The sequence below is a fragment of the Dinoponera quadriceps genome, unplaced genomic scaffold (genome assembly GCF_001313825.1).
Source record: "Dinoponera quadriceps isolate SergipeBrazil2010 unplaced genomic scaffold, ASM131382v1 scaffold2915, whole genome shotgun sequence".
NCBI lineage: Eukaryota > Metazoa > Arthropoda > Insecta > Hymenoptera > Formicidae > Dinoponera > Dinoponera quadriceps.
The window spans coordinates 501729-525028 of record NW_014556924.1 but is presented as its reverse complement, the minus strand read 5'-3'; the positions used below and the strand labels follow the sequence as shown (position 1 = coordinate 525028).

Genomic DNA, 23300 nt, shown 5'->3' with positions numbered 1-23300 from the left:
TATATATATATATATATATATATATATACATACGTACATGACGGGAAAGAGATAAGAGTATATATATATATATATAATTTTCTTTTTCATATATACTTTTCTATATTATTATTATTTTATTTATTTTTTTAATATTCTAACATTTTTATAATATGCCAAAAATATTATTATATTTTCCTCGTTTCTTACATCAAAGAACGACAGCTTGTATCGAGTATCCAGAGGCCTTACAATATAAAAAAGAACGTTTAAATTTGCTATCTAATTTCAATCTTATTCATAAAGCTGTGCTCCACGAAGCTTCACACTGCGGTCTTCGAAAACATACCTTCGAGACTTCGACTTATTAAAACTCAAGAGTTTGAAGTTCCCTTCGAAGCTTCGAAATTACCGAAGATGAATAGCTCGACTACATATATTATGTGCCGCTTTATACCGAAACTTATTTCACACCAAAGCCTCAAAAAACCGAGCTTATAATGGAGCCCTCTATTGCACTCGAGGAGCGATTGACATCAGCAAAGATTACACGTACCTTCACCGATTGATTCTTGTTGATCCTCGGTCGGAAGTTGTTCGGGTCTCTTCTAAAGGTGATGCCTAACAGCTCCAAAAATCTATTCATGCCATTCAACAAAGACTGAGGACTGTGCGCAACGGTCGCCAGAGACGGCGTGCCGGAAAATACTATCACGCGATCCGCCAGATACGTTGCCATTATAAAATCGTGCTCCACCACGAATCCCGTTTTTTTCGCGTGCAATATAAACCTAAAATACAAATTATTAAAACATCTCGATTCAAATTCAATGCAAATTATTAAACATTCAAAGAGCTCGTTCGTTCCTACTGTCTGATTTTCTTTTTCACTTGTAAAAAAGTACCGACCTTAGAAGTTACAACTTTCCCAACCACTTAAAATTACGCGTCAACATTCGCGCGTCGTCGTCTCTGATCGACTTTTTTGTCTTTACCGATCGAACCAGGTGTCGTATCGCGTACCTTTTGATAACTTTCGCAGCGACCAAACGTTGCTCAGAATCCAAATATGCTGAGGGCTCGTCGATCAGATAAACATCAGCAGGCTTGCCCAAGCAAAGGGCCAAAGCAACACGCTGCAACTCTCCCCCAGAGAGATTTTGCACCTCCTGATCCATGATATCGTCGATCTTCAGGGGTTTCATCACGTCGGTCACGAATTGCGGGTGCACGTACGCGTCTCTGATCTTCTCGTGCAACAGCTGTCTGACGATGCCCTGAGACTTGGGACTTATTTTCTGTGGCTTGTAACTTATATGAAGCTGGGGAATACTCTCTGCGAATGCAACGCGTATTTTGCATTACAGCCGGTGTTTTCAAGTAGAATCGTCATCTCGTTCTTTTCAGACAGACGTGGGAGCGATTTAATTGTAAAAAGAAAAAGTTTAAAATTGTACAAAAATAGTGAGAAGAGTGAAGTTCCTTTCATTCTTGAAAACATAAAAAAATGATGAGTCAACTTTAAAAAAAAATTAGTCTTTTGCAAATAATTTATACATTAAACATTACACTGTTTATTATATCACTCTTCTAAGAGATTAAAAATACTGAACTTATGGTGAAAGTCAATGAAGAGCAAAATTTGAATTTTGAAGAACAAAAAATACACATAACACAGAGTGTCTACTCGAACCCGAAAGAATCTCCGAGATGTTGGAAAAATAAAATCGGTTTTTCTCTTTATATATATTGTGTTGTCGTAGTCATTGGTAGTTTCTATTTTCATTGAATCTTCTATTTTTAAAGAATCTAATCATTGAACATGATTTCTTATGATCGAATTTTCTTCTTTAAAAGACTCGAGTCAAGTAAAAAGTGAAGGAAGTTTTTTTTCTTAAAAGTGAGAAAAATGAGTCGCTCCCATGTTTGATTTTTCATCCGAAAATAACAGAATAATAACACTTATATAGTTACACTCTAGATATATATATATATATGCTTGAATTCACCTGATCCATCATCCGGCGGCAAGTTGCCGGCCAACATTCTAATGAAAGTCGTTTTTCCAGTTCCGTTTTCTCCCAGCAACACGAGTATCTCCGAATCGGTGAACTGGCCCTTCTCGACACACAATTTAAACGAGCCCATAGTCTTCGTCATCGCGGGATACTCGTAGTGATTCATGCGCTTAACCTCTTCCTCGGTGGCGCTCTCCGCCACTTTGAAGACGAGAGACTCCTCGCGGAAACGCAAATTCTCCGTGGGGACGAATCCGTCGAGGAAAATGTTTATCCCTTCTCTCACGGAAAACGGCATAGTGACGACCCCGTACGCCCCAGGCACGCCGTAGAGGCAACAAATGAAATCAGACAGATAGTCCAAGACCGATAAATCGTGCTCCACGACGATTATAAATCTGTCACATTAAGAGACAAATTGTATATATATATATCGAAAGTATAACTGATTAGTCATAACTCAGTGAGCAGAATGTCCAAAATCGACGCATAAAGTGGGGCCTATAATGAGAATTTAAAGCTTGGGGCTTAAAGCATCTATTGTGGACTAGGATTAAGAGTTCTTTAAGAAACATCTATACGACGTTTCTCAAAGAACTCTGAGAGATATCTTGAGGTTGTCTTACGTGTCGTTTCTGGACATTCTGCTCACTGGGAAGCCTTTTGTGCAATGAATACTTACTTGTCAGGATGAATAAGGGATCTGATAGTCACAGCAGCATTGAGACGCTGTTTGACGTCAAGGTATGAAGAGGGCTCGTCGAACATAAAGATATCTCCGTTCTGAATGCATACCATTGCACAAGCGAATCGCTGCAGCTCACCGCCGGAGAGCGCTTCAATACCTCGATCGCGTATATGTAACAGATCTAAAAGAGGTGCACGTAGTTAGTGAAACTGTGTACACACATACGTACGCATACTCGAAAACTGATGGAAATCCAAACGTTTACCGAGCATTTCACAGATTATCATTTGATTCTTGCATTCGTCCTTTTTGTCCAGTAGTTGTTGCACAGTGCCCTTTACCGCTTTAGGAATCTGATCTACATACTGAGGCTTGATAAGCGCTTTCAGATCATCCTCTAAGATCTTGGTGAAATAATTCTGCAATTCGCTGCCCCTGAAGTGACTGAGAATTTCTGTCCAATCTGGCGGGTCCTATTCGAACGAAAAAAAAACCCCTGTATTATTCGGCCTTTAATTATTGACTGATTCAAGTCAATATATTTTTACGTAAATACATAATTTACAGTAGAGAAAGTATTACATACGGAAAACCTGCCCAGGTTTGGTTTTTGTTTGCCGGCTAAAATTTTAAGGGCGGTCGATTTACCAATTCCATTAGTACCTACAAGCCCGAGAACTTCGCCGGGACGCGGAATAGGAAGTCTATGCAACTTAAACGAGTTTTTCGAGTAGCGATGCGTTGTTTCCTTCTCCAAATTGCTAGGAAGATTAATGATAGATATCGCTTCAAATGGACATTTCTGCAAAATTCAATTTTTGTTTGTACTAATTATATTTTTATCGTTATGATCAGCTATTTTTTTACTTTTATTGCTATTGTTAGCTTTATCCATTATTACTATTTTATTGTACATTGTTATTATAATGTGAAATATGTATATACTACTTGTAATACTATATTACTTTAATTATTGAAAGCTGCTTAATTATATCTAATTATTGGGATGGCTAACTCAATTCAATAGTTTAAATTAGTTTAATTTATTAGTTTTACATCATAAGTGCTTTTATATAACTGTTCTTTACCATACCTTGACACAGATACCACATCCAATGCACAGTTCCTCCGAGATGGATGCTATTTTACTGTTTGGGTTAACTTCTATACAGAGTTTTCCCATTCGCACCACCGGACATGACCTCTTGCACTCTTGTCTGCATCGTTTGGGCTTGCACTTATCGGAATTTACAATTGCTATACGGGTCAAGCGATCCGTTTCCTCCATAGATTTTTTTGGCGGCATGACGATAGAAAATTGACTTAATTAAACTGTAACATACATGAATCAATATTAAACTCTGTATATATATTACATACTTTATAATTCATCCATAAAAGGATAATAATTAATTCTTTTACTGCTATTGGCTAAAGATTAATGTCAATCTTAACAAACTGAAGTATATAATAGAAGAGTAAAAGAACTTACTGGGTAAGTGGTATATATAAATAGCTCTGATTAGCTCTGATTTAATTAGTTTTATTGTTGTTTTTTTTTACTTTGAACCAGTTTATACAGAGACTTACTTGTTCGACGATAATATACAACAAATGAAATAATGATAAATATTTATTTCAACGGTATGTGTCAGGTATTGAAAAAAATATATTTAATACATTTTTCTGCGCAAATGTTTCCAAAAGCTAAAATAGTATGACAGCAAGGTGATCCACCCCAACAATTTCAATTCTTACAGCTTGAAATACACAAGGTGTTCATGAAGAGAAATTAGAATGAGAAAATGGTGTGGTAACTACTACTACATTAATTTGCATGATTTTTCCCAAAATAATTTGCGAACACGTGACCTAACCAAACTGAATATACTGTTAAATAATCATTTCATATTAAAATTATGGCATATCTTACATCATCTTTTTGCTTGTTTTGCTTGAATAAATTCCAAAATACGTAAGTAACGAGTCGGTTGGTGATTTCAACGAGATTTTAAACTATTACAAATGTAAAAGCTGTTAGTGCCACGCGACGTTAACCTATTTCGTAAGAGCTAAAGTGCCGTTCAACGAGATTTATTTCAAAGCTAACTTAAAGGTTATCGAAGAATAATTGTTTTTGTGTAAAACGCGTTACAACGGAAATATCAATAACGAAACATGCTGAGACGCACCTACTACAAAATCATAAACGTGGAAGAACTATCATACCAAGTCCTTAACAATTCTTCTCGCAGAGAACATTCACTCTACCGCGCTCGGGGAAAATGGAGGCCAATCAGGCCCAGGATGGGAAATCGTGGGACAAAAAGGTGAAAGAAAGTAATCTCGCGATGCGCGCGCAAAGCATCGATCACGTAAATTCTCTTTAGGGCGGAAACATGAAGAGTGAAGATTCCGAATGTTTTCAAGTTTGAAAGTTTATTCTCTTCACGAGTTTATGCGAAAAAAGATCATTCATGACCCCCTGGGGGATTGACTATGAATCTTCTCCTCTAAGGTTCGTATCACACTATGGATCAGTGACTTGAGTTTGTTTGAACTTGCTTTGATTGGTCAAATTTCAATCCAATCTCAATCCTAATCCATAGTGTGATACGAGCCTAACATGTGAGTTCGTGAAAAAAATTAAATTTTCTGGTTTGGAAATATTTGGACTTTTCACTCTTCACATTTCCACCCTATGGAAAAGTTACGTGTCGATACCCAGCAGAATTGAGCGATACAGTATCGATACATAGGGAAATAAGGTTTTCCCCCAGAAAAATTAAGTTTTCCTCCGCAATTTGTGGAAGCAATTTGTTGCCTAACTTTAATACTTAGCTCGCAGTTTCTAGTAAAATATACATAGATCTGGAGGTCGTTCGCGTATCTCGAAACGTAAAGCTGGTTCTACATTAGTCGCATAATCGCAAGATTTCGAGAAATAGACCAATCACAGTCGATTATTCTCCTCACATTTGAACTGTGAATGGTCAATTTCTTAAGGCTCATAGTTTAAAACACGTATTGTAGACCAGAGGTCTGTTCGTTTTCGCTGCACCGTTGAACTAATGCAATAAGTTGAAGCGAGACAAGTATATGTTTTCTCACTTCAACTTATTGCACTAGTTCAGCGGTGCAGCGAAAACGAACAGACGTCGGGACTACAAAGCGCAAAAACACTTACCGCACGACGCGAGTAGCGACGCGGCAGCCAATAAGCTTTTAGCTCTCGTGAAAAAGCAGCGAATTGGCTAACGCGTCGCTTCTTGCTGCGCGGCAAGCGTTCTCCGCATTTTATGTGCAGCAGCCATAACACGAGTTTTCAGTCTGCTTAATAGGTTAATCGACGCGGTAGGATGCCATAGGATTACAGGTATTTCGGTTCGATTGATTGCATGTTTTGAAAGAACGGTGGAAGGATTGGTGTCGTGAGACCTTTGTCATTACAATGGAAGCGTGATGTGCGTCATACATTGTTTTAATATCTCATAGAAGACTTCGTATCTAGGTAATTCATTGTTGTGTGATTGCAACGGTAATTACAAAACATCCGCCACAATGATGGCAACGGACCGTATCGACGCTTCTCTGCCATTTACAATGAGAACAGAAGATGACATCGGCATTGACAACGGCGATACTACGAACGTAGATGACATTAACCCCCTATCGATGCCCCTGCCATTGCTTTCCGTGGAGAATTCCGTTATGCATCGTGAATCCAGCGAGTTCCTGCGTCTCACCGAAATGGTATGTTTGTGTGTGTTTTTCTTATGGCATTTTACACTTTGTTTCATACATTTTATACTCGATACTTGGCACATTTTTTTATTACAATACTGCTTTTCCTTGTTTAACTGTTTTCTTGTATAACAAATGTGTGTACGTCAAATTTAACTTTATCACAAATGTCACAAAGACATTTACTTTAAATTTATTTTGTGCCAAGGATATTTACTTAATACATGTGTTTACAAATACATATATATTTCAAGTTTTGACATTGATATTGAATTGATATTGCGACTAAATTAGATCTTCGACATTTTTAATTTTATATTTTATAGTTGAATTTAAATTACATATAGATTCTGTAGAAAAATGGCCAATGAATAACTTAATGTATAACAATATTGTTTATTAAAATAACAGGTTAGCCAAAATTAAATTGCTTTAAACAAGGCTATGTTAAGGAATGTTTATAGCAAATGAAATATTTATATTTTTTCTAATGTTATGTTATGGCTACGTGTTATCTTAAGATGATATCTGTGGGTAACTTATATCAATATATGATTTAAAAGAAAAAAAAAACTGCTTATAATTTTTTTAAGATAATATTTTTTATTAATATTTAATAAGTATTTCTAAATTATTATAATATACAGAATGTCATTTAATTAAAGATAAAACACTTGTATGCAGATAGAGAGAGTAAATACCTTGTGTAATCTATTATAATGTATAAATTATTATATAAGAAAATATATTATGAAAAAATACCTTTCTGTTATTTCACATATAAATTTAATCTATGTTTAAAAGTTAATTATGAAAAACCACACACATATATATACATATATGTATTGTTTTGTAAATAATTAACTTTAACTTTGAACTTTAAAATCAATTTAATTTTTTACTTAATTTTTAATTGAGTTAATTATTATTTATATAACTTTTAATGCAAACTTAGTTTAGAGTTTAACTTAGATGCAAACTTAGTTAGAGTTTAACTTAGTTAAAAAATTAATTTACCCAACCTTGCTAAATAGAATAATATATACGATATATATTTTATTCATTTGTGCATTTTACTTAGGACTATTGTCATATAATACAATATATCGATTATTATATAATATACATAATTCATTATTTATACAGGTTCGTGCTGTATATTTGTCAAATCTTCACAAATGTTTACTTAGTAATTATATAACTTGTTACGAACGAAATGACGAAGACCCAAGTGCTATAGTAAAAAGATGTGCAGACCAGATGGAACTAAATGCTGTCCGATTGGCATTAGAAGCTAATTTATATAGAAAAACCATGTTGAAAATGGTAAGAATATAAACGAATTTCGTCTAATCATTTCTTCACTATATATATGTATAATTCTGTGATCTGTTAATCTTTGCAGATTGCGGACATAAAATCGCACACTGTCAACAAAAAAGTATATAAGAAATTATTAATATTTTTAGAAGCACCTAAGGAAAAAATTGATGTTTTCGTACAAACGGATGATAAATGTGTGGATCTACATGGAACCGATAATATACAGAGCGTGTGTATCACATCCAACTCGGAGGAAATGTTACGAACGACATCGCCCATCGTGAATTCCAGTAACTTTAATGGGAATGAAAATATCACACGAGACGTTAATAACGAAATGGATGTACAAATGTCGTGCGATGAAGACACACTGAAGGAAGTATTTAACGATGCTAGTCAAAAAACTGAGGATAAGAGCGATTCTCGAGTAACGGCTGATGCGAACGCGAAAGGGAATGAGGATGAGAATTCGCAGGACTCGATATTGCAGCATATGGAGGACATGTTTTGCGAGAGCGACGACAGCAGTGATCTTACAAAATTGATAGAGAAGTATTCCGGCGTCAGTAAAGCTAACATTGACAGAGAAATCAATGAGATATGTTTGAACGCGACGGGGCCGAGCATCATGTCGCAAAGTAACAAAGTGTCGACTGTAACGAATAACATATCCGGCGCGGCAATAAGAAATATGAGCGAGGGTAAAGTCAGTTACAGTCGCTACAAGGAGATGCGAAGCAAAAGGGCAAACGTGCCAAACGAGTCCGACGAAAGCGAGATAAACGACGTGAGAGATACGAAGCAGAAGGAGAGGATAAACGCCGTCTGGCTCGTGGAACGTGTTCACCAAGTGTCAAAGCTAAAAACCATCATGACCGAATTGTCAATGACGAATTACCGAAGGCACGGGATGTTGAAGGAGAAATTCCTTCAATTGTTCGGTGAATCCGACGAAGAAGAGATGATGCCGGACTCGCCGATCTGTATAGAGGAGCATCTGTCGGCGTGCAAAGAGAGGATAGCGCCCTGGATCGTCAAGTACTTGATGCCTTTTTATAAGAAACGGAAAATCAAGGACCGACAATTGTTCAAGGCCGTTGCAAAGTACATCGCGGATATGCTCATTATAAAAGACACGTTTCCCGGTGAGTAATGATAAAATAAATAAATCAATCGCAGAATTGGAAACTTTAAGCATCGCACATTTGTGCAATTAACGGCACACTTTGTCATCCGTCTTTTTTTCTCTCTTGTATATTTCAGAACGAGAATGTGTGAGCACTTACATAAATAATTATTTCAAGAACAAGAAGTGTATCAAGACCAAGCAAGATATATATCTCTAACTGGTATGGCATTTTGTTCATTCTATTATTATAGCAATGCAAGTTAGTAGAACGTTGAGATCGTGCGTCGTAATGTAAATTATTGTTGTTTAAGATCCTGAAATCATTTCATTCTCTCATAGATTTGTATAAAAAAATATGATGTATAATATAAGTATACGTGTGTAATTCCTTTACTACAATGACTCGACGATCGACATGGACAATTTCTGTTCAGGTGTATGCAAAAGTTTGTCTCTCTTTCTTGTGCAAATTACCAGTTTATTTTCTCATGTAAGTGAAAGAAAGACGAAAATTGCTATACGCATGTATCTAATGTAAGAAATGGAAAACAACTCAAGGGACGACGAGAACACTTCGAACGTTCAGAGAGTCGAGATGCTTCACGATGGATTTTTTCGTTCAGGTCTAAGTAAAAATTTGGCTACAATATAGGGGGGGGGGGGCGTATAGTGACAATTTTTATTTTTCAATATCAATATATACGAGAATGCGTTGTGTTGCATATAAAATTGTTGCAGCAGTCGTACCATCTAAAATTGTTGTGGAAATCATACCGTCTAAAAGAACTATTCTAGCATTTGTGAATCTTACCTGCGACAAAAGCCAAAATTTATTATTGTAATGATGATCTTACTTGCGACAAAAACCAAAGAGAATCTTACCTGCGACAAAAATCAAAATTTATTATTGTAATGATATGATGACCGAGCGATTAACAGATTTAGACAGTCGATCAGAGCGATTGGTCCTTGCGGTGTCACGAGGTAAAATCTCTCCCGGTAAGGAGAGATCGCGTCGTGAATTTTAGTTTGTATTGCGGAACACGGAAATCGAGATTTCGTGTAACATGTGAGCGGGCAAAATCGCAAAATCGAGAAAAAAACACTAAGTATAATTGATAAACTTTACTATTGATTTTTGAATAATATATAGATACAATAACGATAATAAAATAAAATTATGTCCACGACAATAATAATAATAATAATAATAATAATAATGACAATGGCAATGACGATGATCGTAGAGTGATAATCATAATGATGATACTAATTGATAACAATATACTAGATATTCTACACATATAAAAATCAAGAAGTCATATGTAACAAGGAGATTCACAAAGCACCGAACAAGCTCCAAAGATGCGCTTTCGCCGCGGCAGGCACGGAAATTATATATAATATATATATAATATAATATATATAATCGATCCTTTCCTTTCGTTTAAAACATTAATTCTCCACATTGATTCACCACACAGGTAAGCTGTAATCAGTGACCAATTTGAAATTCGATTAGCGTATCGACTTAAACTCGGTATGGCTTCGTGTAACGTATCTCATTTATCTGATTTATAGATTTGCACGGCCTGTTTAGTAGCGAGAATGCTGGTCGAGACTGAAGAAGATGAGCTAGTCGTTTATATACGCTTTTTGTATATGTGCGGGTGTGTGTACATAAGTTTGGCGAATATATAAAATAGTTCTTTACAATGATAAAGGTTAGTTATTTAGCCTAGTAATATTAATAACATCGATTAATAATAATAATAATAATAATAATAATAATAATAATAATAATAACAACAATGAGATAATAATAATACAATAATAAGGAAAGAAAACCGGTGAGCACTACGTTCTACAACACAATTGATCTTCCTTGAGCAATTCACACACGGACGCGCAGGAGTCATTGAGCGAAACAGTAGTTGCAAGCCGTGACATTCTCTCTTAGTACTTTTTTCTTTTATACGGAGCGGACCGCGAGAACTCTATCGTATCGTGTCAGATTAATCATGCATCGAAGCGAGATGTATATGAGATAATTTATCGGTGACACAAGCGGAGTGATTTTACGTAAAGAAAAAAAAAAAAGAGAATAAGCTGCAGTCCATTCTTGATTAAAATAGTAAAATAGTAAGAGTACTCGTATTTGTTCGAGATGGAATATTTTTACTCGTATTTCAGCAGTTTCGAAATCAAGTCTCCCGATTCGTAACGCGCTTGTTAAAAGTGATGCGCAAAATTAATTTAATTAATGGAAATAAACCACCGATACATCGATTTTCTTTCCAACAAAAATGACACACGACAAATTTATTCAACATTTCCCACTTGTGTCTCTTCGCCGGTTGGTCGTACCGCTAATGAACTACCGATTACCCGAGGAAAATGTTTCACTCATGACTCATGTTATGCTACTATTCCATCTAACGGCTCACAGTATGAAATATGTATTAAATATGTCAAACGAGTGTCTTGCTACCGTACATTATCGGAATTACTTAGCACTGTTACGAAGGGTTCGTTTCACACGACATAATTTACGAATGATAACATTTCTTCTTTTATTTTTTACTTATTCTCCTTTTGTTATAAACAGTATCATGATAACAGTAGACAGAATCAACCCACTAACAAGTAAGAGTGATCTTGCCGATTTACTCTATTTTATTTCCTCCTCCTCCATATAAAGACGCTTAGCTATTATATTTTTATATCGTAGATTAGCATATTTACGGAGAGTGAACTAAATGTGTGAATGTGTGTGTGTGTGTGTGTACATCCCCAAACACGTGTTCCGATTCGACGGTCGTAGCGCAATTGGAAGTTCGCTCAAGTTTAACTGTTGCAAAAATATCGAGGGACGTGTAAATTTCCGAATAAGATGTCAATACAATGAAAACGTGACCTCTCTCTCATGAGTAGGTAGTAAAGGCTTGGTGGAAAAAGGTATTCTTGTGATACTTCCTTACGAGCGTACTTATGTATTACGTATTTTTCCAGGTACATAGTTCTTGTCTATTACAGCCTCCTGTAGAAACATGTGTAAACATCGTTCGTTCTGTGCCAAGGGATGTCCGGCTATTCTGAAATAATTAACAATGTAGACTGTCAGTTGCTTACATTCGGTGTATCGGTCGCAGGTATAATTCACGCTCTCGTACACGTGTTTCAACGACGACCTGTGACGATTTGTCCGATTGTCGGGCGTAGTAAATGGCCGTTCCTTTAACCTTTTCAGCACTAAAAAAACCTTCGATCGAACGCGATACGCCGCCAGACTGGACGTAATACACGTTAGCATTGGAACACATATATATGACGGGTTCATAGCGCTGAAAGGGCTATTGAGGGAAGGAAACTTTCTTTAAACTGTGATGGCGGTGGCCGTTTCGAGGTGTCAATTATATGCATGTTTACACGTGAGCGAGCTTACTTATTAACAAAAACCTCCAAGCCTTTCCTCCGATCTTCGATGAAATCCTCCTCGAATATGCCATCGTCTCCACGAAAAGGCATCTGACGTTTCCAGGCTTTCCCTGGTAAAGGTGGCACTACAATCTTGTGGAAAAATATGATGATTAAGTAGCAATGATGTACTTCTTTCGAAATAAATTACTTTTAATAAAGGTGTGTGAGCAACTTTGTCGAAACAATCGACATATTTAATCTCGAGTATAAAGAAGTATATCGAAATTATTAAATATTTTTTAAAGGTAACTGCGTTTATAATGCCATTTATATGCCATGTTATTAGAAGACAGCATACTTCATTTCATCAACTAACCTTACTATCTCTTTCTAATTCATTCCTCAGCCACTCGAAATCACTGTATCGTCTCCTCACGGTTGAATCCTTTACTTTAAAGACTGGTAAGTTTGTCTGCAAGTTGATTAGTATAGAAATATTATTAATAATGGCATATAATTGCTATCTTCACATTTATTTCTGAAAAATCAGTAATACTGCGGTATTACTGATTATTCCATACATATCCCTTTGTAATACCACCTCTGCCAATTGTACCACTAATAATCAACTACCATGTAAAGATGTCACGTATTCATGCTATTATTCCATCTAACAATTCATGTATCGAATATTTAAATACGTTAAACCAACAACATATTTATTAGATATTTATTAAGTTTGGGTAAATATCACATTGTATAGATGTATATCATCGTTATATATATAAATTATTGCATGTCTGATCAGTAATAGTATAGTTTTAACCGAATGCTTTTCCAGAGCTGAAATGTATCCCATAATAGATTATCATACGTCATGTTGAAATAATATATTCTCACAAAGATATATATATATAGATACAAGTTCTCTTTCACGTAAGATATTTTTAAATCAGCTTCTTAAGTTCGAGAGATTTACATATCTTAAGTAAGATTTGTAAATATATGTACTACATCTATGCCTGTGTTATCACACAACAGATATGATAGAAGGACAGCTGATATAATACTAGTTTCATTCTCAAGAGGATCACAGTTACCACGAAAAAGGACATCGGTACGATCCAGATAGCGAGACCTGAGAACCTTCCTGTATTCTTATCGAACTCTTTTTTTCTGCCTCTCGAACCATCTCGAAATGGAAATATCACAAAAAGAGAAGTACACGAGATATATATCGAGGCCGAATTTAGAGGACGAGACTCGTATCCGCTTCGGGGCACCGAGTGGTTTTCGAGCTTTTATCTGCTTGTGCCGATAGCGGGTACTGCCCACGATACCACCCAATCACAGCACGTAATAGAACGTTACGAACAATGTTGAAACGTGAAAAACGCCCGTCGTCGTCGTCGAGAACGGAAAGAGACGGTCCGCGTGGATCGGAAATCGCGCGAAAGGGAATCCCCGAGCAAACGTACGTACGTCTGCAGCAATATGTTGATAACGAGTTGCGCTCGTAGTAACGTTCGAAAGCGCGAGGCCGAACACCCTCCGAGACGGAGAGAGACGGATAAGTGAAGTCAAATGCACTATGTGCGTGTACTCACCCTCATGCGGACCTCGTAATCGGTGTAACGTTTCTTGCCGACACCATGTGTGATTGGATTAATTACGTCGATTTCGAGGAAGTTGGCGGGCGCCGCGTAAGCGTCATCCAGCGTTTGTTTTTTCACGTTCAGGCGTCGCGTAGCGTCTACAGTCGTGTCCGCCATTTCCTACGGTGCTCGATTGAGGAACACGCCGTTACCGTGCCGCCCGGCTGAGACTCGATCACCTCTCTACGAAATGCGTTACTGACACACACAGTGAATAACGAAACGCCGCCAAATGACAGCGCACGGTAACTTGACGCAACTTGCCTACCTCCCTCTCTTTCTTTCTTTCTCTCTCTCTCTCTCGCTCGCTCCCTCGTGCGCTCCCTCTCTCCCTCTCGCTCTCCGTCTGGCGTTGCGCATGTACGCCCGATGCGTCAAAATGCGCCTCTGCGTGCGGCAGCGAAACCATCGAGCAAATGACAGACAGATTTGCAAAGCTGATTCGCAACGCCGTGCCGGGCGACGTTAAGACGACGACAATGTGATATGTGTGTACGCGTAAACAATTGTTAGACAAATACCGTTCTCTCCTACGATCGAGTACATTTGAAAAAAAACATCTTTAAAGACCAGTTATATGTAACTCTCAATGCTCTCGTAATTATTAAGTGCCTGATAAATTTTATTACTAGTGACAGAAATTATAAACAGAAATAACGGGTTTACGAAATCATTAGACCCGTTATTTCTGAAATTTAGTTCCAGAATCTCCGCTACGAGTCGCCACTATACTTAACAAGAAACTGAGGTTATGATATGACTAAATGATAAAGCAGGAGGTACCTTCTATTTCTTAAGTAGTATGACTCAAGAACTGATCAGATGTACTTCTCATTATAACATAAAACATAGGCGAAACTCAACAAGCTGTAATTCCTTCACGAAAATATTATACCGGCCTGTGTGTATATTTTTACTAAATAGAGGCACATTCAAAATAATAATTTATGTAATATATTGAAATTTATATTTTAGAAAAAAGAAACCTAAATATATATATATATATAATACACCTTAAAATAGCTAAGATGCATTAAAATCAGGTATCGGTAGGGCACCAAAGTGCTTCAGCGCGTTCGTAGCTGAGGAAACTACCAGGTTGTAGACAGGATGTATGACCGCCACTGAATTTGTTACTTTTGATCCAACGATCGACGGCTGTGGTGAATTTTGCGCAACTGATAATCCGCTGAGAGCGTAACATGTATGATATATGTCTCGGTTTCTGAAAAAGGTACAAAAGGATGAATAATGAACGTTGTCATGATGATGTACGTTCTTCCGCAATTATCGTTGATAAAAAGAAAGGATACACTTTTTATCTTTGCAATTAGTAATACAATTACTAATATAAATGAATCATACTTTCCCGGTTTATCCAGAAGACCACCGTGTGGATGTTGACAACAGACTAATATGTACTCTTGTAAGGCCTCTTGATTGAACAACCAGTAACTGGAATTAAACACTTTTTCCTCCTTCGACAAGATAGCGTGAATCAACGGGAACGCTCCGCCTTGCCAGAACGAATAACAACCATCCACCAGTTTATTGGTACGTCCTTGAAAGCCACCCTCTAGACGCATCTGCTTATTCACTATCCACCTCTAAAAAAAAAAGAAAAGGAAAAGAGCAAGTGTATTGTGATCTAATCTAAGGATAAAGATTTTATTAGTAATCCTAAATTTTCTAATATATCAGTGATTCTCACCAAGAGTGCCGGTAAACGGCACATGTGAGTTTTCCCAAGGAGCACAAGCGCTGCTAAACCACAGTACGCATATCCACCGTGAGCCTCCATCCCTGGACAACCCCCAAACCCACCCTCCCATGTCTGACACTTGGCTATCCATTCTTCCGTTCCTTTGAACATGTCCGGAGTGTACACATTTGTTAATTTCGCGGCAACTAGAGCGCAGTACGCTCCTCGCATGTCTATTTCCCCATTGGCATGCATGCAGAAAGAACCGTCTTCCCCCCGTAAAGACGCTAAAAACTGCCCCAAGTTCTTTCTGAAATTACCATTATTTTTATATTGAATATATATCGTTTGAGATTTGGAAAATTATGTCAAGGAGTGTAATTCTGTACCTTGAACTAAACATCAGAAAGTAAAAAAGAAGCTAAAATAGGATGCATTTATATAAGTAGGTTTACTCAAGATAAAAATAGCGTTATCGAAGGATGCAACATCTAATATGTTCGTTGAGTCATGTGAACGTTTGAAGAAGCAATCCGCTAATTATTTCGAGCAATGCGCAAAATGTAGTGATTCTTTGAGTATGATGTAACATGGCACGACAAATTATACCTTGCGATATATCAACATGCATACCTATCTATCACATTGTATGCCTCTTGCGTACCAATAGTGCACAATGCATTTACAGCAGCGTATGTGGAGGCTAAATGGGGATATTGTCCAGGGCCACCTCCAAAACCACCTTCCGGTGATTGACATTTCGCCAGAAAGCCTGCTATTCTTGAATATTCTGTGTCTTCTAAACGTTCTCCTAATATTTCAAGCGAATGTAGTATCCAGTAACACAACCAGGGCTTACTGCAGTCCAAACACTGTAACAGTTATAAATACTCAAAAAAAATACTTTATCATACTTCGAATGTTGTCATATATGGGAAGAATATATCAGATTGATCAGTAGTACCATCAATCATCAGTATATAAATTATATTAGTAAGATTATATATTATCTATATCGATATTAAGAACCATAAACCTACCTCGTAAGCTTCACTTAAATTATTGATTGATCTCTTTAAAAAGCCAATATGCCTTTGTCTAATTAAAGTTGGTTCTTTACATAATTGATATAATGTAAGCACGTCGCCTTCAACACGATTCTGATTCAAATTGAAACTAGTTAGTCAGTTGAACTTGCGTTATAGTGTATTAACATTAAATATAACATAAAAATATGTAATTTATTACAGTAAAGTATATATTTGCATTTTCACACAGAAATACATACTTGTTCGGTTGTGGTTGCAGTTTCAAATCCTTCTTCATCTTGTTTTTGACCCAAAATTTCCTCATAGCTTCTAATTTTTGGCATATCTGATATTTCATCAAACTCCAAATCCATAATCTGTTAATAATAATGATTTGTTAATTTATAATGTGAACAGTAAGAATAATAGTAACTGATTGATCACCATAGCATCTCCAAGTGTAATCGAAATAATTATAAATGTATTTTGTTACAAATCTTTTGCTATATATTATTTAAAAAGAACTTAAATAAGTACTTCATTGAAAAATTATAAATTGGTATATTTTATTGGTATAACATAAATATAATTTTGTAAATTCACGTTTTGTAAATTTATGTTTGAACTTATGCAATGCTATTATACAGATATATAGTGATACTTACGTTATATTTATTTTATTAACCAATGATTCTTTGTAACAGAGACTAAATTTAACATCTAAAGCTGTTTACCATAAGTCTCATCGTTATGGTAATTGCACAAGGACGTGACAAAGCTGAAGAATAACATGAAATAACACGCGTGACTCGTACAGTGGTTGATCAACCACTATAAACATCGACGAGGTAAAAATAAAGACTATCAGCTCTAGGTAAATTCCCGTATATATTTCATATATTCATGTATCCCGGTGTCAATAAAACGTAATTCGCTGCCGACATAATAGAGATACTAGGGTCACCAGAATTGTTCGGTCATACGCATCTTGTCTACACAGAGGCTTGATTCTTGAATTATTCGTAATTATTATGACGTTGTTGATTTGTTGACTCGACCCGATTCGGGCAGCGTTCCGCTAATCACTACAGCACTGTACATTAAGTCCGCATCAGACAATGGATTGGGGATTAAGACTGAATTGAATTGGCTAATCAGTACAAAGTTAACTGAACTCAGGTTTAGTGAAATTTAGTGAGCTTTGCACCGATTGGTCAATTTTCAATTAAATCTCAATCTCCAATCCGTAATCTGATACGGGCTTTAATGTCGGGTGATAAAGTATCGATACATAGGGAAATAGGGTTTTCCCCCAGAAAAATTGAACTAGAGAAGCCAGTTCAGCTATAAAGAACAAACCAATGATTATAGATTATTCGAAAACAAAAAAAAGTAATTATGTTAAAATATTATGCAGGTTAAGCGTTTGTAACGCAAAATATAAAATTAATATAAAAAAGAAGTATATGAAGCATTGTTTATATCTTTTTAAATAATGGAAACAATCATGATATATGAATATATAGATACGATGTGTGTGATCAAAAACTTCTGGTGACCCTAGGCATAGTAATATCCAAGCTATCCAATGGCGGTTTGCATTCAAACTTGAAACAATATCCCAATTGGTTCATCAGTTTAATCGTTTACATTTGTTACAATTGTATGCGAAAACTCTGATGAAGCTTATTATCTCATAATTTTTCTTCCTCTCTCTTCCATCAAATCTTAAATGCGTAGCTATTTTCAGCACAGAAACCGTAATTGACAATTTCGACTGAAAAGACAAAATGATCATAGGCGAAAGATTAGCGCACTCTCATTTCGCGAAGAAGCATACCGGTGGTGGCGGAGGACGACGTGACAGCGAACTTTCTTACCAGAACGCGTGGATGGATAAAAAAAGAAAGAAAAAGTCGCCAGACAAGCGGGTATGTTTCGTCCTGTTATCGACGTCGTCACCGCGACTATCTCTCTCCGTGAGTGATGTCCGCGCGATCACGATGAGGATTGACGTCTGATTGATCGAGCGCGGCGTTAATCAGATCAGATGTGAGGAACGTTGAAAGAACGGCGACGACCGAGAGCTGTCGTCGCATCTCCTGCTTTTCCGACTGAACTGTAGAGAACCTCGGGACAGCAGGGAGATAGTAATCGAGAAGAGAGGAGGTGAAAAAAAAGGAAAGAAAAGGAGTAGGAGATAGAAGAAGAAGGGATGATACCAGAGTGTACCGGAAGAATAAAAAAGCGGAAATATCACGCATGTGAATCGGCTGTACACCGAAGCTGAATTACGTACATGTATATATGTGCAAAGTAAGCCGGAGTCCGCAGGGCTTCGCCTTAAGAGAAAGGAATACTTTTCCAACTGTCACATCACGGAGAATGGGAGCGGCACGCCGCTCGTGTTGCACCGTAGGGTCGCGATGGATCTAAATCCGCCACTGGGCGCTATATATGTTCCGTCGTTGTGTGTATCGCGTGGGTTGCACGCACTTTTTCGCTCGCGAGTGCGAGAGTAAGTCTGGTAAGTGCGCGGGAGCGCGCGATGAGAAGCGCGATTATAGTCGGCGCGACGTCGAGAGAGTATAGAAGTGAGTGAGTGAGTGAGTGAGCTTAGTGAGTGAGAGGACACGAGAGAAAGCTATGAGCGCACGCAAGCGCGGGCGAGTGACAGAGAGGGAGAGAGAAAGAGAGTGAAAAGAAAAAGTGAGAGAGAGGGAGGGAGAGAGGGAGGACGAGGCGAAAGATTCGAGGATGCGACGGGGTGCCTGCACCCGTGCGTGAATCACGCTTCAGAAACGCTCTCTCCTCGCCGTCCTCGAATGCGCCCCAGTGTGCCCACCGCGACATTGACCCGTGTGTCGTCGCTGGACGCCGCCGACGGCGAACAGCCAACCACCCCGGTGATCGAGCGAGAAAAGTAGCGAGCAGCGTCTCTTGGCGCCGGAAGGGAAGCGACACCCACGAGGGAGCCTCGAAGTCGCTCCGATTCCTACGCTCTAATCGCCGATACCCGCTCGGTCGGCCATGACTCCGTTCGTTCAGGTTCGCGCACCACAGCCGGTACCGGGGATTTTCTGATGAGCGGTGTCCTTACGGCGCGGTGAGGGGACCTCCGCCGCTATCTACCTACTTACTTATCTTGCCGGGTGTGCCTTTCGACGAATTCGTGGGTATTACCGGAATTGGAAACTCGTGAGCAACGCCGTCATCATCGTAGTCTCCGTCGTCGTTGTTGCCGTCGTTGTTACTGTCGTCGTCGCCACAGCTCGCCGACTTCAACCTCGTATTTCTTCGTAAGGAAATTTTCTCATGCAGCTGAAAGTGAAAATCGTGACGACGAAGCGTGTATAAATATAGATATATATATACGCTCGTTGACACGAAACGTGGATTCGATTTGAAGGCACAGAGACGCAGCAACGGAGGATAGACTGGCAACAAAGGAACAGAAGCAGATACAACATGTCAGATGAGGAAGACAAACCCCCTGCACCTCCTGTACGATTGACGTCAAACAGGTACAATTCATATTGTTATCTGGTACAAATCTACAACTTATCTTGTAAGTGATTCGTAGAAGTGAAAGTAGATCTTGCGAAGCACTACCTGGTCTTGCGCTCATCCTTTTAAAAATTACCAATGCATACCTGCATACAATATATTGTATAATTGCTTCGTAGGTTTTTATTCATTCGTGAAAAATCTATCTGCTTATAGATATAATTGTTCCAGATATTAGTGTAATGTATAATATGTAATAAAATTGATGCCATTTAAAAGTGCTTGCATAAGTATCATAAATTTACATAGATAGAATTAATGTGTAAGTATATACGTAATAATTCTATAATACGGCCGCAAGTTTCATGTGCATTGCTTTTTATGTATACAGGAATATTCTCCCAAGTTAAAGAGATATTAAGTTAGTGATTGCTAAAATCTCTTAGTGTAGACCTTTTGATGACTGCTTTATCACAGTAGAAGAATATTATCTGAAACATCTAAATATAATTCCAATCTTGTCAGATTTGAAAGTCTAAACGGAATAGTTTCTATACATATCTACACATACACAGAACTTGATGTTACGTTGGTTTGTTTACTTTATATTGCTCATGATAGCAAAAGTATCGACAATTTCTTTTCCGTAATAAATATCGTTCTTCTCAATGCAATATGATATCGAACAATATAAATCGAACAGTACAATGCAAAATACACCGTGAATTCACTGTGCATACCTATAATGCATTGCACATGTACGTAATGATTGTGTAATGATGGATTGTTCAATTTTTGTTAGTGATCATGTGATTATGTTTTCAGGGGTGAATCTGCGCCTAATTTACCAGTGGACATGCGTCCACTGCCTAAAGAACCAGACTCTGATGAACGTAAGAAAAAGACGTTGAAGGGCAAGATGAAGGTGAAGGAGAACAAGGACAAGCCCAATATCAGTTACCCCACGAATTTCGAGCACACCGTTCACGTGGGATTTGACGCTGTAACCGGTGAATTTACGGTAGGTTTTCGCGCGACTCTCGGACTCGCACACAGTCACAGTTGCCTCTCTCTACACTATATTGTTCAAAATGCACTCGCTTACCGCTTTGCTGTTGTATCACGGTGCGGAGTATCTATGGGAGAGATGGGGAGAAATACAAGCATTATCATACTCTTGGTGGTCCAATGTCGTAGCTATTTTATTGCATCGTCACGTACGTTCTCGTATGGTTCACATGGATCCTCCGTACCTAATCAAAATGGACTATAGGACACTTATTCATGCATATGTGTATATATATATATGCGTGACATCTATATCTATATTTATAGATATAGATATTTTAAGAAAGGGTATTTTGGTAATTTGGTGATTTGTCCGACGCTTCTTATGTCTATTATTTTCACATGATAAACTAACAAAACACGTATTTCTTTCAAGCTGCCACTGAAAGTAAGTAAATTAATACGAGTTAGTTTGCCTGTATTTTACGTTGTACATACACCACGTGGTTTGACACTTTCTTTCCGTTGCGGTTTACAAGATCTAAGTGTCTATTTTCCGTTGAAATACCAACGTTAGAGAGTCTACTATAATACATAGGTTGTGGTCGCTTTTGTGGATTGATATAAGCTTTAGTCGACGTTGCATACAATTTCTTTTTTTTTTCTTACAGAATAATTTCCGACAATATCAATAGGTTATTTAAATTGGTGAAATTTTGCGCAATATCGTATTAAAAAAATGTTTATTAACGCAAAACTGGCATTGTGCATGTATCTAAATAATCTTTTTATAGAAATTGTGACTTCATTAAATCTTCTCAATTGTCCACTCTATATTAAAAAATTGTATTACAAAAGAGAATATATACATACATATATATATATGTGTATATATTCGTTCTAATCAATCTATTCGTTTGTTTTTATTTTGCCCCGTATGTCACACGTTATGTGTATAAAATAACAATAGAAGACGACTACACCAAACACAATTGTTTTGATTTCTAAACATGTTCCAAAACGATTGATAAGTATAGATTTAATTATGTCACGATTAAAATCTACCAGCATTTATACAGATGTATGACTCTGATATGTTTCCCAATTTTTATTCTTCTACAATTGCATGCCTTAAATTCTAGAATTGATAACAATAAGTGCACTTTAGACGCACACTAGCGTTATACTTGATAGAAACTCCTAATTATTTACCACTAGTTTGTTTCGCGCGATAACGCATGTTGCTTCACGGTGCCCGATTTCTTTCGTAGGGTATGCCGGAAGCGTGGGCGAGACTGCTTATGTCCAGCAATATCAGTAAGCAAGAACAAAAGAAGAATCCGCAAGCTGTTTTGGATGTATTAAATTGGTACGATAGTAGCAGTAAAGAAGCGAAAGGCTCCAAATACATGACCACAACCAAGATGGTCGGGGTGGTCGGTGAGTATTGAGCCAGTTGTGCACACATATGCAACATTTATTCACTATCATCGTCTCACACATTAACACGATGAAATCATGTTACATTTTCAGCTCCAATCGAAAGGGCGAGTAGTCCTCGAAGTATGGGAATAGGTATCAACACGGGGGTGGGTGGTAACATTCGCGGACAAGCAATGTCCCAAGCGTCTGGTAGCTCACATTCTCAGCAGTCGTTGAGCAGGTGAGTTTTTTACACTTTTATCGCATCGTCTTTACCCCCCGTTGTCTAAATATTTTCTGAGAAACGACAACGTTACAGACTGAGTAGCAGTAGTCCGAGTAGCACACCGACGGACGCGTGTGCGACCAGTTCCGAGCAGGAAGACGAGCCGCCGCCTCCGCCGATCTCCGCTCGACCGGAACGCACGAAGTCAATTGTAAGTGCTTTTCTTAGACCGTATCTGTGGCATTGTAGATGATTAATGTTGCTGTGATACTTCATCTTTTCGCTCTGTACAGTACACGAAACCCATAGAAGAGGAACCACCGCCCCCGTTGACAACTACAGCGTTGGGCTCACCGCAACGAAATGGCATGCAGCAGCAGCAGCAGCAACAACAACAACAGCAACAGCAACAACAACAACAACAGCAACACCAGTCTCAGTTAGATAGAAA

General features: G+C 37.7%; 5 protein-coding genes across 12 annotated transcripts in view; 2 read left to right on the top strand and 3 right to left on the bottom strand.

Annotated features, from left to right (window-relative positions):
* The window catches only part of LOC106748507 (ATP-binding cassette sub-family E member 1), an 8183-nt gene extending 3200 nt beyond the window's left edge, over positions 1 to 4983 (bottom strand). The window contains exons 1-8 of one of the 2 annotated variants that reach the window (XM_014627103.1): positions 4915 to 4983; positions 3779 to 4017; positions 3272 to 3487; positions 2951 to 3158; positions 2680 to 2866; positions 1989 to 2395; positions 1003 to 1315; positions 536 to 770 (exon numbers count right to left, since the gene is read on the bottom strand). In XM_014627103.1, the coding sequence (XP_014482589.1) occupies positions 536 to 770; positions 1003 to 1315; positions 1989 to 2395; positions 2680 to 2866; positions 2951 to 3158; positions 3272 to 3487; positions 3779 to 3991 (1779 nt within the window). In that variant the 5' untranslated portion in view covers positions 3992 to 4017; positions 4915 to 4983. Of the gene's footprint in view, positions 1 to 535; positions 771 to 1002; positions 1316 to 1988; positions 2396 to 2679; positions 2867 to 2950; positions 3159 to 3271; positions 3488 to 3778; positions 4018 to 4877 lie in introns of both variants that reach the window. The other variant, XM_014627102.1, reaches the window with a different exon arrangement.
* Positions 4984 to 5928: 945 nt separating this feature from the next.
* Positions 5929 to 10981, top strand: LOC106748501. 2 transcript variants are annotated; one of them, XR_001374764.1, is made up of 6 exons: positions 5929 to 6061; positions 6197 to 6438; positions 7576 to 7755; positions 7835 to 8897; positions 9016 to 10365; positions 10463 to 10981. XR_001374764.1 is itself a non-coding variant. In XM_014627090.1 (5 exons), exons 2-5 carry the CDS (start codon positions 6247 to 6249, stop codon positions 9096 to 9098), a joined length of 1518 nt encoding a protein of 505 aa, XP_014482576.1. In that variant the 5' UTR covers positions 5929 to 6061; positions 6197 to 6246; the 3' UTR covers positions 9099 to 10981. The 2 variants fall into 2 exon arrangements, 1 of the variants encoding a protein (XP_014482576.1); XM_014627090.1 differs by having other exon boundaries at positions 9016 to 10981.
* Positions 10982 to 11534: 553 nt separating this feature from the next.
* Positions 11535 to 14266, bottom strand: LOC106748503 (sorting nexin-12). Of its 2 annotated transcripts, XM_014627093.1 has the most exons (6): positions 14225 to 14266; positions 13909 to 14139; positions 12678 to 12773; positions 12327 to 12451; positions 12055 to 12234; positions 11535 to 11971 (listed from the first exon to the last, which is right to left on the bottom strand). In XM_014627093.1, exons 2-6 carry the CDS (start codon positions 14071 to 14073, stop codon positions 11878 to 11880), a joined length of 660 nt encoding a protein of 219 aa, XP_014482579.1. In that variant the 5' UTR covers positions 14074 to 14139; positions 14225 to 14266; the 3' UTR covers positions 11535 to 11877. The 2 variants fall into 2 exon arrangements, with proteins under 2 accessions (XP_014482579.1, XP_014482580.1); XM_014627094.1 differs by lacking the exons at positions 12055 to 12234; positions 14225 to 14266 and having other exon boundaries at positions 11535 to 11976; positions 13909 to 14216.
* Positions 14267 to 14894: 628 nt separating this feature from the next.
* On the bottom strand, positions 14895 to 19073 carry LOC106748502 (protein farnesyltransferase subunit beta). 2 transcript variants are annotated; one of them, XM_014627092.1, is made up of 7 exons: positions 18986 to 19073; positions 16947 to 17063; positions 16699 to 16818; positions 16292 to 16530; positions 15668 to 15968; positions 15322 to 15563; positions 14895 to 15181 (listed from the first exon to the last, which is right to left on the bottom strand). In XM_014627092.1, exons 2-7 carry the CDS (start codon positions 17058 to 17060, stop codon positions 14980 to 14982), a joined length of 1218 nt encoding a protein of 405 aa, XP_014482578.1. In that variant the 5' UTR covers positions 17061 to 17063; positions 18986 to 19073; the 3' UTR covers positions 14895 to 14979. The 2 variants fall into 2 exon arrangements, with proteins under 2 accessions (XP_014482578.1, XP_014482577.1); XM_014627091.1 differs by lacking the exon at positions 18986 to 19073 and adding an exon at positions 17352 to 17698.
* An 825-nt stretch (positions 19074 to 19898) lies between these two features.
* The window catches only part of LOC106748500 (serine/threonine-protein kinase PAK 1), a 4859-nt gene continuing 1457 nt past the window's right edge, over positions 19899 to 23300 (top strand). For 2 of the 4 annotated variants that reach the window (XM_014627088.1, XM_014627089.1), the window contains exons 1-6: positions 20130 to 20210; positions 21019 to 21214; positions 22473 to 22641; positions 22735 to 22864; positions 22943 to 23060; positions 23143 to 23300. The exon at positions 23143 to 23300 is cut by the window's right edge and continues 174 nt beyond it. In XM_014627088.1, coding sequence (XP_014482574.1) covers positions 20155 to 20210; positions 21019 to 21214; positions 22473 to 22641; positions 22735 to 22864; positions 22943 to 23060; positions 23143 to 23300 — 827 coding nt within the window. In that variant the 5' untranslated portion in view covers positions 20130 to 20154. Of the gene's footprint in view, positions 19986 to 20095; positions 20211 to 21018; positions 21215 to 22472; positions 22642 to 22734; positions 22865 to 22942; positions 23061 to 23142 lie in introns of those variants that run through there. The other 2 variants (XM_014627086.1, XM_014627087.1) reach the window with 2 other exon arrangements.